General features: G+C 54.8%; 1 protein-coding gene and 1 long non-coding RNA gene across 3 annotated transcripts in view; one reads left to right on the top strand and one right to left on the bottom strand.

Annotated features, from left to right (window-relative positions):
• Positions 1 to 373: 373 nt before the first annotated feature.
• Positions 374 to 1,945, top strand: LOC102382784. Of its 2 annotated transcripts, none has more exons than XR_325410.1 (3): positions 374 to 431; positions 1,320 to 1,430; positions 1,776 to 1,945. It is a non-coding gene; the product is annotated as an uncharacterized LOC102382784 (long non-coding RNA). The 2 variants fall into 2 exon arrangements; XR_001359136.1 differs by having other exon boundaries at positions 385 to 444.
• A 6,648-nt stretch (positions 1,946 to 8,593) lies between these two features.
• TUBB (tubulin beta class I) overlaps positions 8,594 to 14,290 on the bottom strand; it is an 11,440-nt gene continuing 5,743 nt past the window's right edge. Inside the window, exons 2-4 of the mRNA XM_006038097.3 lie at positions 12,786 to 12,894; positions 11,994 to 12,104; positions 8,594 to 11,068 (exon numbers count right to left, since the gene is read on the bottom strand). Coding sequence (XP_006038159.1) covers positions 10,011 to 11,068; positions 11,994 to 12,104; positions 12,786 to 12,894 — 1,278 coding nt within the window. The 3' untranslated portion in view covers positions 8,594 to 10,010. The remainder of the gene's footprint in view (positions 11,069 to 11,993; positions 12,105 to 12,785; positions 12,895 to 14,290) is intronic.

The following is a 14,290-nucleotide window of genomic DNA, read 5'->3' as shown; positions in this document are numbered from 1 at the left end:
GGGCGTGGCCCTTGATTCCCCGCCCCCGTTCCCGTTCCCGTTCCCGCCCCCTGGTGGGAGCCGGGACTCGCCGCCCAGCCCTGCCAGGGCCCCGCGCCCAGGCGCTGGAGCCACAGAGCCCGGACGTGGCTGCCTAGAGAGGCTCCAGGGGACCATAGAGAGGCGGGCTGCGATGAGCTAGAGTGCCTAGCTCTCTGCGGTCCTCCACAACATGGCGGCCAGTGTGCAGCATAGAGGGCGGAGATAGCGGGCTAGAATGTCCACACGGGATCCTCCCCAACATGGCGCCCTAGCACTTCTACCTCCCCAGTGACCATAGAGATACCTCATGCAGCACGCCCAGGGACATTAAGCACAAGGGGGCGGGTAGAGTGACTGCCTTCGCCTGCTACAAAATGGCCGCCGCCTGGCCATAGAGAGGGAAAGCTCGAGTATACGCATTTGGTCCTCCAGAGTGTCTTTTTCCTCATTATCCCCCCATTCATTAATGAGAATGACCTCACTTTGCACCATTTTTAGCCACTGAGGAAGCCTGGGCCTCTGAGCAGCACCTGGGCCGAGCCCGACCCCACTGGAGCTGCCCCAGAGGCCCTGTTACTGTGAAGGGGCATCTGGCATTGCCAGGCAACGGACTGGTTACTAGGGCTGCCCAGTGTATCCTGTGTTGTGTCCCAGTGTTGCTAGGAGACACGAGGGTCATTCCAGTGTTGCTAGGCAGCCTACTGGCCAGGGGCTGCTCCCAACCATCGAGGTCTGGGGCCAGGGCTGCTTCCAGCTCACCTGCCAGCCCCCCATGCTCACCAGGGGACACCCCCCCACCCCCCCAGAGAACCCAGGTGTCAATCGCAGGGCGGGCAGGGCCAAGAGCCCGGGGGCTCTGGGAAGGGAGGGAGGGTAAGAGCCGGGGGGTTGGGAGCCCGGACACCTGAGCCCTTTGTGGGCTGGGGGAGTTGTGGGGCAGGCGGAGCTGGGAGCATGGACTCGGGGTCCTCAGCAGGGGAAGAGGGAGCTAAGGGGGTGCGGGGTAACAGCCCAGAGGGATGCCTGGGATCTCTGGGCAGGGGGTGGGGGCTGGGGAACAAGAGCAGGGGGAAAAGCTGGGAGCCCGGTAGGGTGGCCAACATAGAGGACAGTCCGGGTGTCCTCTATTGATACACAACCGGACGCCTTTTTATCCTATATTTTTGTCTTGAAGAAAACCAGAATGTCCTCTATGATGGCCCCAAGGGCTGGGACACTTGGGTGTCTCCCTCCCCCCCTCCCTCAAGGGTGGCTCTGGCCCTACCTCTGCCTCACCCGGTGCTTCTCTCCCTTTCCAGATGAGCCGGAGGGAGCCCTTCTTCCCGTGTGTCTGGGACGCAGGCATCCAGTACGCAGGTATTCGGGACAGACAGAAGGAAACGCAGAAGCCCGCGGTTCAGGGTACCCAGGTAGGCGCCTACTCAGAACCCAGGTGTCTGGGAGAACAGCGCCCCCCCCGGCGCACAGACCCTGTGTCCAACACTGCCCCCTTCCAGGTGCCCAGGACCCAGATGTCCAGGCCACCAGCCCCCCACTGCTCCCTTCCCCCTGAGAAACCAGGTGTCTGGGCTCTCACCGCCCCCTGCTCCCACCTACCCCTCATAGAGAACCCAAGCATCTGGACCCTCCCAGAGAACCCAGGTGTCCAGGGCCCGTGGGTGCACACTCTCTCCCTGGAACCTGTGTCTGGGGCCCACCCAAGTGTCTGCCATGCACTCCCAAATGGTTTTTGATACCGTCCCCCTCCCTCTAAGGTATCCAGGGCCTGCACACAGAGGACCCAAGTATCCACTACACACAGACAGACAGATTCAGGGAGCCCAGATGTCCGATGTGGGCAAGTAACCATGCAGACTTCTCAAATGCAAGACCCATACAGAGAACCCATGTTTCCAGGATTCCCACTCCCAGTGGACTGAGGCCACAACAGAACGTACTTTAAAAAAATGTCCTGTTTTTATGCTTTCACAAGATGCCATCTTTTCAATATGAGAAAAGCTGTTAGGGGAAAAAAATAAAACAGAGCAGAGGAGAAAGAAAGACAGGATGGGCATGGAGGCCGTCAGCTTTGTGCTAGTGCCAGGGGTGGGGGAACCCACAGGGTGTGGTCATGGCGCCATGGCCACTGCTTCCCTGGCTTCCCCAATCTCTTCCTCCAGGGCCAAGCTGGTCTGTTGGGCTCATCAGGGCTGAGAAGTTACCTGGAACAGGGCTGTCTGGAGCCTGGAAGCTGGGTTGTGGGATGGCAGGGCCTGGCCCAACTCCTCCACGGTGCCACTAGACACTGGTGGCATTCCCTAGGCTTCCCCCTGTAACCAGATCACAGCCTTTTCCTTTCCACCCTGGACCTTCCATTGGGGGTGAACAAGGGAAGAAGACCCCAGCCCCACTCTACCCCCCTCTCAAAGTTGTTGGAGACCCTCAAAACCCCATGGCTCTTCTCTTTCTCTCCAAGGGAACAGAGCTGACTGGGTTGGCCTAGGAGCACCCGTCTTTTTTTCCTTGGTTTGCTCTCAGTAGCCTGAAGATGGTCTTTGTCTTCTCCCCTGGGTACATTTTTCACTGTAGGGGAAGGTCTTGGGGACTAAAAGCCAACTCAAAACGCAAGGGGAGGCACCTGCATGGTAGAGCAAGGTGCTGGACCCCACAAAATAAATAGATACAGACTCCCCAGGGAAGCTACTACCCCAGCAGAAACCACTCTGGCTACATGGGCACCAAGGAATTGGGCTCTCCAAGGAGAAAGAGGGAAGATAGGCCCTCTGACAGCTTCATCATCATCTCCATTTTGGGTGGGGAAAGAGCAGTTCATTCCCTAGGTCAGGCAACAAGGAATTCTTCCAAGACTTTGAGTGCTTTCCAAGGTACCCTTGCCAACCAGCTGGGCAGACCTGAAGGAAACCTCTCCAGAAGAAGCCAACTGAGAAGTAACTCATCAGTACCATCCACCTTAACATGGAGGTGGGTCTTCAAAGGTGGGGAGACTTTCTCTAGTCCTGCCAGGACTGTTTCAACCCTTCCACTGTGGTTCATTTGAGTCTCGTCAGGGCAGTGCCTGTGAAGAAAGAAAATGGAGTCCACACATCCCCATGCCCTTCTCCCAGCCTACTTTTCTCCCACCCAGAAGACCTTTTGTTTCTCCAGCTTGGGGCCCTTCCTTGAAAAGCCTCCCCACCCCCTCTAGCTAGAACCAATATTTGGCCTTGGAGAAGAGTTCCCCAATGGGGAACCAACATTGGGACATTTGGGAACTTCCTCAGATAAAACTGTACTCAACTCTCCATTTCTCCAAATGAAAGAAGAGAAGATCACCACTCCAGGCACCAGGCACACAACTCTACTTTTTCTAGTTTTTAACGTACTCAACCTTTTTTCATCTTGGTGCCTGCCCTGGGCCCAAGGCAGTCCGGGGCTGGTGTGGGGCTAGGGGTGGCGGTTTATCAGGGGCCACCGGTGCTGGGCAACGACCCCGGGCATGGGGGAAGGGGCAGCCGCACGGGCGCAATGGGCCCCGAGCCCGGGCCCAGCTCTGCTCTGTCCCAATGCTTGCCTGGTCCCAGCCCCAGCCCCAGCCACCCCAGCCACATGCTTTCCCCTCCCCCTACAGACTTTCCCGTGGGCACATGCAGCTCCCCCCACAAAATTCTTTTTCTCCCTTTGTGTGTACATGCATGTCTGTGTGCAGCCAATCTCACTGACAGTGGGGTGTCCCACCAACCGATCACTGTGGCCACTTCCATAACTGGCTGTGGCCACTTCTGGGAGCACCACAGCACTCCCCACCCCAGCTGGCGCTTGCAGCGGGGGCACCAACGCTCCCGTCTGCCCCCCCCTGCCCATCGCCTAAGTGGCAAGCATGGATGCTCAGGGGGTGCACTGGTGCTCTCAGGGAGTGCATGTGCACCCCTATGCACTCCCTAGGAGTCACCACTATGTGCATGCATGCACGTGCATACCTGTGTGTGCGTGCGTCTATTCATGGCAGGAGATAGCGTGTTTGTTTCTGTGTGTCAATGTGCAGAGAGTAAGTGACAGTAGTATGCGCCTGTGTGTGTGTGTGCGTGCGCATGTTTGGCCATAGTGGAACAGGGGAGCAGGGAGAAGAGGGGGGCATGTACCCCCCTACCCCCAGCCCTCCCTGTCAGCACCAGGAGGGGAAGGGATGATGCTTCATCCTCACCTGATCTCCACCCTGTCATTCTTGGCGAGCAATTGGCTAGTATACCAATAACAGCCGAGAGGCATTGGGTGTGGTAAAAGGACAATTCGGAGCCATGCAATTAACCCATAAGGCTTTAAGTGCCCTGCCAGGCACAGTTGGTTGCAGAGGCCTAGCCAAGGGCCTGAGAATATAAAGGCCCAGCCACAGGTTTGAGGCCAGTACAACCGGGGGCGTGCAATGGTCCACGGCCAGCCTCCCTTTATATTTATTTATAATCTGTAAAGGTGTGGCAGGAAAGATAGGGGGCGTGCCCTAGAAGTCAAACAGGGCACGGTCACAGCCACCCCTGGTTCCCTGACCTGCTACACTATAATAGGGCTGGGGGGGATGGGGGTAGAGTCTGTAATAACAAGGAGCTGGGCTGGAGGTTTGGTGGGGCCTATATAAGCAGCTGGGTGAATTCTGATAGGACCTATAACAACAAGGGGGCTTAGGCGGCTTTGGAAGGGCCTGTAACCAGGGGGCTGTGTGCAGGCAGGGGGAGGTTAGGGCCTATCAGAACAAGGAGGTTCAGGGGCAGGGCTGAGTAGGCTCTACAAAAAGGAGGGGTGTGGGGGTGGGGCTGGGGCTTCTTGTAGGTCCTATAATAACAATATGGGCCAGGGCTGGGGTCATGGCAGGAACTTGGGGTTTTGGTAGTGTAGCAAGTGGGCCATCCCAGAGCCAGTCTAAAATGTTGGCCTGCCCACTTGTCCAGGGCCATTTGCTAGCCACACAGCGGGCCTTGGCCCTGTGCTTTTCTGTCGGGGTTTGCTCCCCTAGCCTTTCCCCTCCACAGGATCACCCACAAGGCAGTGGGGTCTGAGGCTTACTGGCACCCCATACTCACCCTTCACTGGGGAGGCACAGGTGTGGCATTTCCTGGAAGCTGCCTCACCATGAGGAACAACACCACATCATCCTCCCCAGCAGGGCGTAGTTTTAGGTCATGCCCCAGGATCAGGATCAGGAACCTCCACCATCCCCATAGTCCCTGCCTTGTACCTCCAAGCTGTTCTGGGACCACCAGCAGGGTGGATGATGTTGCTCTTTTGGCCCCCTATAGCAACTACCTGCTCTGCTCTAGGGCTTTGCCTTATACCCAGGCTTCCAGCCTCTGCACCCATCAGGTGGCCTCCTGCCTAACATGTGACCACCTGATTGAGCCTGCTCCCACCTGCAGGCTGTTTGCTGCCTGCTCAAAACCCTTTGAGCGACAGGCACAACCTGTGCTCTGTCACAGCTCAGACCTATAACATGGGAGCCAGGGCTGAGGTTGGGGCTGGGCTAGGGTATCTAGTCACCCCTAGAATAACAATGGAACTGGGTGGACTGCGGGGTTTTTTGGCCCTATAACAGTGGGGGTAGGGAGCAGATCACGGCTCTGCCCCAGGCCCTGGCCCTGCACTGTCACCACCCCACCATCCTGGTCTCTGCCTCACTGACCACAACCCCATCCCACCTGCCCAGATATTCCCTGCCCAAGGGTTCTCTTCAGCTGACACCTGCCTGCTCCCATCCAGGGTCAGAGGCCTCCACGTGGGGCAGCACCAGCCTAGGCTGTCCATCCCCCAAACACCATGGTACCTGAGAAGTACCTGTCCAGATGCCTGGGGTCTCTGGGGGCCCGGATACCTAGGTTCTCTCCGGAGTGGGTTGAGGACTGATAGCTTGGGGAGCTGGGAGCATGGACACCTGGATTCCCTGGGTGGGGAGTTGGAGTTTGAGACCAGGGGGACCGGCTGTGTTACCTCAAGTGCAGCCCAGGCCAGCCCCCCACCAGGAAGAGCTCAGCCCTGCCCTGGCCCCAGCCCACAGTGGCAGCCCACCCTCGCCCTCCATACAATCTGGACGCGCATGTCCTCCGTGCCTTCCCACCCCTCTGCAACTCCCAGGTGAGCCACTTGCAGATGTCCTGTGCTCTCCCTTGGCTGTGCAGCACCTCCCCCTGCCCCACCACCTCCCTTACCATGGGGGCCTCAATCTGCACCCCCACACACCCCTTCCCTTCCCCCCTTGCCCCTTCCCCTGCATATCAGCAATCAGATCAGCTGACGTGGCTTATTAAAAATCGGTCATCTGTACTGGCCCAAAAAATTGGTGCACCCCTATTAGTGACATTACATCATGTTGAGTGAAAAAAAGCTGAAATAGCTTCAGTCAGAGTTGGCAAGCCTAGCAGGTGGAGAGGCAAAGCCAAGAGCCCAGATTCTCTGGGAAGGGAGGGAGGGTGGGGGTAAGAGCAGGAGGGCTGGGAGCCTGGACGCCTGGACCCCTTGGGGGCTGGGGGAACCATGGAGCAGGCAGAGCTGGGAGCATGGACTCTGGGGTCCTTAGCAGGGGAAGGGGGAGCTAAGGGGGTGCGGGGTAACAGCCCAGAGGGATGCCTGGGATCTCTGGGCAAGGAGTGGGGGCTGGGGAATGAGAGCAGGGGAGAAGCTGGGAGCTGGAACACCTAGGTTCCACCCCTAGCTTTTCTACCCCCTTCCTCCATGGTGGACCCGGCCCTACCTCTGCCTCCCCATGCTTCTCCCAGGTGTCCAGGGCCCATGGGTGCATGCCCTCTGTGGAAGAATGCCACCCCAGACTCTTCCGAGATTAGGTTTTTCCTTGCCCAGTCTTATCACCTGTCAACCAGTTGCTAGGCAACCAATTTTTGCCTAGTGACCTGGACCAGGTGAAGTGGGGAGGGGGGGGGTGAACCTACCTCTCTATTGTGTTAGCACTGGCCTCATGGCATGGGGGCAGGTGCTCAAGCTCCTGTCAGTCACAGGTGAGCAATGTTGCTTTTAAAATTGATTGGTTGGCACCCCACAATACCTGGCTGTAATTAGGTCTCCGGGGTGATGGCAAAAGGCCTATTATATAAGTCTAAGACTGCCCAGGGGGAGGGAGAGCAGTCATGTTAAGGGTCACATAATCAACTGGAACATCTGCAGTTTCAGTCTCTCTCAAGATGCTGAAATGAGTAAACTACCTGAAACTTATGTAGATAGCTTACTGTCATGTAGAAGAATATCAACCAGCTACCACACTGACACTGTTTGCTCTAGGGTTATTCTGGTACTTCCCTATCCTGTACCCTTCCTCAAGCCTACCCTCTTTAACCAATAAAGCTCTCTGCTATAACTAGCATGGTGAACTTGTGGGGAGAGGGATTGGGCCTGCCTGGATGATCCCTATGCTCAGCTGACTAAGGGAAGCTACTTGGGGTGCTTCCTTTAGCCTGAAGCACAAAAAGTTCTCAGTGGGTCAAGCACCCTCCAAGACTACAAGGCCTGTGTACCCCAGGGACACAAGACCCAGAAACAATCCAGACCCCTGGGTGGTGGCAGCAGTTGTGGGTGTGCTCCAGGAAGGGGGTTGGCCAGACACAAGGCTCCCCAGAGGAGGCACTCAGAGCTTAGTAGGTGGTGGGGGCTCAGTGAGGTGGGTGGCTCGGTGCAGGAGTGCCGCCTACTGGTTTGCCATGCTCCCCTCGCAGGAACCCATGTCCAGGGCCTAGCCAGATGTCCAACATGCACTCCCCACTAGTTTGACATTCCTAGCACCTAAAGGTGTCCAGGACCTGCACACACAGAACCCAAGGATCCAGGGCACGTGGACATCTGGGTTCCCTGCATGTCTGTCTAAGGTGGGCAAGTAAGTGTGCAGACTTCTCAAATGCAGATGTCTGGGACCCATACAGACATAACCCATGTATCCAGGATTCCCACTCCACTTCCCCTTGTTTCCTTTCCCTTCACCCTTAGTAGACTGAGGCCACCACAGAAGCAACTTTTAAAAAAAAATCCTGTTTTTATTCATTCACAAGACACTGTCTTTTCAATATGAAAAAAAAAAAAAAAAAAAGCCATTGAGGGGAAAAAAATGAAACGGCAGACAGCAGGAGAAAGAAAAAATGAGAGGGTGGGTACAGATGCCGTGAGCTTTGTGCTAGTGCCAGGGGTGAGGGAACCCATAGGGTGTGGTCACAGCACCATGGTCACCGCTTCCCCAGTCTCTTCCTTCAGGGCCAAGCTGGTCCCTGGGCTTAATCGGGGATGAAATGAAGTTCTCTGGAGCCTGGAAGGTGGGTTGTGGGGGCCTGACAACTCCTCCATGGTCCCACTAGACACTGGTGGCATTTCCTAGGCTTTCCCCTGTAACCAGATCCCAGCCTTTTCCTTTCTCCCCCTGGACCTTCTGTTGGGGATGAACATAGGTAGAAGACCCCTGCCCCTTTCCACCCCCTTTCCCCAAAGCTGTTGGCTAGAAAAGAAGTCTTTGGAGACCCTCAGTACCCCATGGCTCTTCTCTCTCTCTCTCCAAGGGAACAGAGCTGACTGGGTTGGCCTAGGAGGGTCTGTCTTTTTTCCTTGGTTTGCTCTTGGGAGGTGGAAGACAGAGACAGCTTTCTGCCCTGGGTACATTCCTCACTGTAGGGCAAGGTTTGGGGGACTAAAAGCCAACTCAAAATGCAAGGGGTGGCACCTGCATGGTAGAGCAAGGTGCTGGACCCCACAAAATAAATAGATACAGACTCCCCAAGGAAGCTAACTAGCTGAGCAGAAGCCACGCCAGCTACATGGGAACCAAGGAATTGGGCTTTTTATGGACAAAAACGGAAAATAGATCTCCGACAGCTTTGTCAGCATCTCCATCTTGGGTGAGGAAAGAGTTCATTCCCTAGGTCAGGCCAACAAGGGATTCTTTCTGTAGTCCTACCAATACTGTTTCAACCCATTCACCATGGCTCATTCAAGTCTGGATGAGGCATGTATTAAGTCAGGGGAGAGTCCATGAGGGAAGAAAATGGGATCCACCCATCCACATGCCCTTCTCCCAGCCTACTTTCCTCACACCCAGAAGACCCTCTTTTGTCTCTCCAGCTTGGGGCCCTTCCTTGAAAAGCCTCCCTACCCCCTCTGGCCAGAACCCCTCTGGCCTTGGAAAAGACTTCCCCAAATGGGGAACCAAAATTGGGACATTTGGGAACTTCCTCAGATTAAAGAAAATAACCTGGACTCAACTCTCCATTTCTCCAGGACCAAAGAAAAGAAGATTGCTTCTCCAGCCAACATACACACAACTCTACTCTTTCCAGTCTTTAACCAACTCAACCTTTTTTAATTTCAGTGCCTGAACCCGCCACACCCACCCCAGGCAGCTATGGAGAACCATCTCAGCTTTCACCTATGAACAAAGGAATTTGTAGTTGAGAAGAACCACGATTTCAACTCGTGCTTGGAGAGAGAATTTCCAAGACTCCTTGAAGGGCAAGAAAAGAGATGCCTTCAGATGCAGTGACAGCAGGCAATGGGAATTAAAACAGTGAGGGGCTTGGTTTTTGCCAGAAGGAAACATTAAAAGAAAAAAAATTACATAAGAGCAAGTCTGAGAAAATTGAGAGAGAGAGAGAGAAGAAAGAAAATAGCATCTCTTTCCCCAATGCTCAGGTCTACAAGCATTACAAAGATGGTGGCCATGGCATCAGTTCACTCAGCCCTAGTGGAAGTAGGATGGAAAGAAGGAAGCAATTAGGATAACCAATGCCCAGGTCCCTCCTGCTTTAAAGATGGTGGCCTTGGTATCGGTTCCCTCAGCCCTGGAAGAAGCCAGATGGAAGGAAGCCATTAGGGGGAACAAGAAAGGGAGAGAGAGAGAGAGAGAGAGAGAGAGACAGACAGAGAGAGAGAGAGAAATATGGGGAAAAGAAAAAAAGAACCATAATGCAATGCAATTTCTTTTCCACTTTAATTGACATCTGCAGAGGGGCATGTTCCTGGCGGCAGCAATGGGTGGAGCCTCAAGCTTCCTCCTCAGCCTCCTCACCGAAGTCCTCCTCTTCCTCGGCCGTGGCATCCTGGTATTGCTGGTACTCAGACACCAGGTCATTCATGTTGCTTTCAGCTTCTGTGAACTCCATCTCATCCATGCCCTCGCCTGTGTACCAATGGAGGAAAGCCTTGCGGCGGAACATGGCCGTGAACTGCTCCGAGATGCGCTTGAAGAGCTCCTGGATGGCTGTGCTGTTGCCAATGAAGGTGACAGCCATCTTGAGGCCCCGGGGTGGGATGTCACACACAGCTGTCTTGACATTGTTGGGGATCCACTCCACGAAGTAGCTCGAGTTCTTGTTCTGGACATTCAGCATCTGTTCGTCCACCTCCTTCATGGACATGCGGCCCCGGAAGACAGCAGCCACCGTGAGGTAGCGTCCGTGGCGGGGGTCACAGGCAGCCATCATGTTCTTGGCATCAAACACCTGCTGGGTCAGCTCGGGGACTGTGAGGGCCCGGTACTGCTGGCTCCCACGGCTGGTGAGGGGGGCAAAGCCAGGCATGAAGAAGTGGAGACGAGGGAAAGGGACCATGTTGACAGCCAACTTGCGGAGGTCAGCATTGAGTTGGCCTGGGAAACGGAGGCAGGTGGTGACTCCACTCATGGTGGCTGAGACAAGGTGGTTGAGGTCACCGTAGGTAGGTGTGGTCAGTTTGAGGGTGCGGAAGCAGATGTCGTAGAGAGCCTCATTGTCGATGCAGTAGGTCTCATCAGTGTTCTCCACCAGCTGGTGGACTGACAAGGTGGCATTGTAGGGCTCTACCACTGTGTCCGAGACCTTAGGTGAGGGCACTACACTGAAGGTATTCATGATACGGTCTGGATATTCCTCCCGGATCTTGCTGATGAGCAAGGTACCCATGCCAGAGCCTGTGCCTCCGCCCAGTGAGTGGGTGAGCTGGAAACCCTGGAGGCAGTCACAGCTCTCTGCCTCTTTCCTTACCACATCCAGGACTGAGTCTACCAGCTCAGCCCCTTCTGTGTAGTGCCCCTTGGCCCAGTTGTTCCCGGCTCCACTCTGACCTGGAGGGTAAAGAAACCACAATGAGTTCCACCATGGAAGAAGCCAACATCCCCTTCCTCTGACATTACCCATAAACACCCTTGGAAGAGGGGTGGTAAACCCAGGCACAGCCCCTAATGCTTTCCTTCCATTATACTTCCTCCAGGGTTGAATAGACTGATACTATGGCCACCATCTTTAATACAGAGAGAGAAAAATGAAGGGCATCTCTCTTTCCAGTGTCCAGGTCTACCAGCATTAAAGATGGAACTTGTGACATGAGCTCACGCAGCCCCTGAGGAAGCAGGATGGAAGGAAACCATTAGGAGAAGCAATAACCTTATCTGCCAGCATTAAAGATGGCAACCATAACATCTATTCACTAAACTCCGGAGAAAATAGAATGGAATGCTCCGGTCTGCCAGGATGAGAGATGGCAGTCGGGCCTTGGAGGAAGCCATTAGGGGAAGCAATGCCCTGGTCTACCAGCCTTGAAGATGGTGTCAATGGCATCAGTTCTCAGCAGCCATCTTGTTTTCTTAAGGGCTGAAGGAAGTCCTCACAAGGGTCACACGAAGTAGAGGCCCCTCCCAAGACATGGCCCCTTTGGGGGCTCCCAAAACCAATGCACACTTGGCCCCCGACTCAATGCTAGCAACCGTGGTCTTCAATCCAGACTCCAAAAATTGAGACCGTTACAAGGCAGCAGCTAGGCCCAACATGGCATCTGCACCCTGAAAGGTCAAGATAGACTCCTGCAGTGGCCTCCACTGTTACCGTCACAGGTGGGCAACCACCAGGGGTGTCTACCACAAGGGATGCAGTCAGCATCCCTTGATCCAGGGGCTTCTATATATAACCTGCCAAGCCAGTATCATTTGCACAGCTGCCCTGCCCCCAAGATCCCACCCCAATCGGCTTCTAGATTGGGAGGGGGAAGCTTACCAAAGACAAAGTTGTCTGGTCGGAAGATCTGGCCGAAAGGACCAGACCGGACTGAGTCCATGGTGCCGGGTTCCAGGTCGACCAAGATGGCACGGGGTACATATTTACCACCTGGAAGGGAAGAAATAAGGGGTGGGAGGGCAAAAAAAAAAAGAAAAAAAGAAAAAGAAAGTCTCAGGGTGGGGTTCAACTCTTCCCATCACTGCTGGGGGTGCGAAGTCTTCCCAGGACAAGGAGGTGGGAGAATGCTTTAGGCATGCTCAGTCTCAGCCATGTGGGTAAAACAAAGGGAGCTGGAAATACTATATTTATTAGCATATCTTATGCCCCACTGCAGACTTCAATGGAAGCATGGAGACACTGTGAAAAAGCTGCCCTGTCTCCCCCCCCCCAGCCTCAGGGAAGGAGAAAGGGGTTGCTTTGCAACACTCAAGTTTTTAACCCTTTCATCACTGCCATGGGATTGGTGGTCACTTTTAGCCCAGCAACCAGCCACTACTGCCGACTGGCCTGTGGCTTTGAGGGTTCATGCTTTTGCTTTCACCTAAGCAAAAGGATTGGTCCGAATCTCATCAAGGGCACAGGTATGCCAGGAAATACAGTAAAGGCCCTAAGAAGAGGACAGGAAGGGGCTTAGGCTGTATCAACGCAAGGGGGAAAAGAGATATCGGACTGAACTATTGGCATCTAGATGGGGGGTGGGGGAAGGAATGAATAGACCACGAGAGGAAGTGGGAACTGGATCAAACCATTGTCCCCACCGCAGGGGGGGTGGGGGGTGTTCTCCAATACCTGTGGCCTCATTGTAGTAAACACTGATGCGGTCCAGCTGGAGGTCGCTGTCGCCGTGGTACGTGCCAGTGGGGTCAATGCCGTGCTCGTCACTGATCACCTCCCAGAACTGGGTGGAGACAGGAGGAGGAGGGTGAGTAGGGGCAGCCTGACCCCTCTCCCAGTCCCCCCTCCAGGAGAGCCAGGTTCCCCTTTAATCCTCATCTACCCCCTGCCCCCCCGGCTCCTAGCACAGGCCTGCTGGCACTCCCTAGGTGCCAAGAGCCCCCCTGTCCAAACCACTGGGCTCATGATGACAGCTGCGTGTCTGGGAGGGCAGTGGGGGCCGGTGAGTTAGAGCAGAGGGGCTAGGAGGCCAGATGTCTATTCTTGGGGTGGGGGAGGATGTCAGGGCTGATGGGTTATGCTAGGGCGAGGGCTGGGAACCCGGATGCCTGGGCGCTCTGTGAAAGCAGTGGAGGCTCGTGGGTTACAGCAAGGAGGGGGTGGCGGGGAGCCAGGGCACCTGGGGTCTCCCCCAGCTCTCAGAGGGGAAGTGAGACCAGATGATGAGAGCAGCCAGGCACCGGGAACCCAGAGCCTGGTTTCTCTGGCAGGCTGGAACAGATCTGGCACTCCCCGCCTCTTTCCATGAACAAAGGCAGCCCTGACGTCACCTCCTTGGCCACCTCCTTGGCCGAGCGACGCCATCCCAGAGCTGGGTGCTTCTGAGAAAAGGGAGGAGGGCACCAGCTCCTTAACCCCCCAGCTGCAGAGGTCCTAGAGCTAGACAGATCCAGTGACATGGGGAGCAGGGAACATCACCACCATGCCATGGCTGTGCCCTCCCACCCCCAATGAACACAGGTGTCCAAGAAACACCCCTCCTACCATGCCAGCTCCCACTTGGACCAGTCCCTACCAGCTCTCCCAGTTCAAATCCACCAGACAGATCCCCTCCTCAGTGATGAGGGTGGGGGGAAGGGGGAGAATCAGGAAATAAAAAGAAGCCAAAATAAAGAAGTCATAGGGTTTGTGTTTTTTTGGTGGGGGTTGATCTGATGTCCTTCTATCTTTCTTTTTTTTTGGGGGGGGGGGGGGAAGGAAGTAACAATGCTGACAGATTAAAAACAATTCAGAGCATTTTCGGGATGGATCCAACTTCCTTCTGCACAGTTTTTGTAGGGTAAACCCTCCAGGATTAGAAGAATCCAATGCTTTTGGGGTGGTCTGATTTCTGGCTACCCATTTTATACGGGGACCCCCCACCCGATCAATAGATTTCACAGCTTTTTGGAGGGTGATCCGATTTCATTCCACCCTCTTTCTGAGGGGAACCCCAAGATAAAAACAATTCAGAGCTTTCTGGGGAAGGATCCGACTTCCTTCTACCAATTTTTTTTTTGATGGGGAACTCCAGGATGAGAAACTAGCTTTTTCTTTTTGAGCTGGAGCTGACTGCCTCAAACCTATTTTATTTGGGGGGAATTCCCACTGAAATAAGAAAAAAAAACAAAGTTTTTTTT

This window comes from Alligator sinensis, unplaced genomic scaffold (genome assembly GCF_000455745.1).
Source record: "Alligator sinensis unplaced genomic scaffold, ASM45574v1 scaffold1426_1, whole genome shotgun sequence".
NCBI classification, from domain to species: domain Eukaryota; kingdom Metazoa; phylum Chordata; order Crocodylia; family Alligatoridae; genus Alligator; species Alligator sinensis.
Note: the sequence above shows the minus strand (reverse complement) of the source record. Positions and strands in the feature narration are given on the sequence as shown.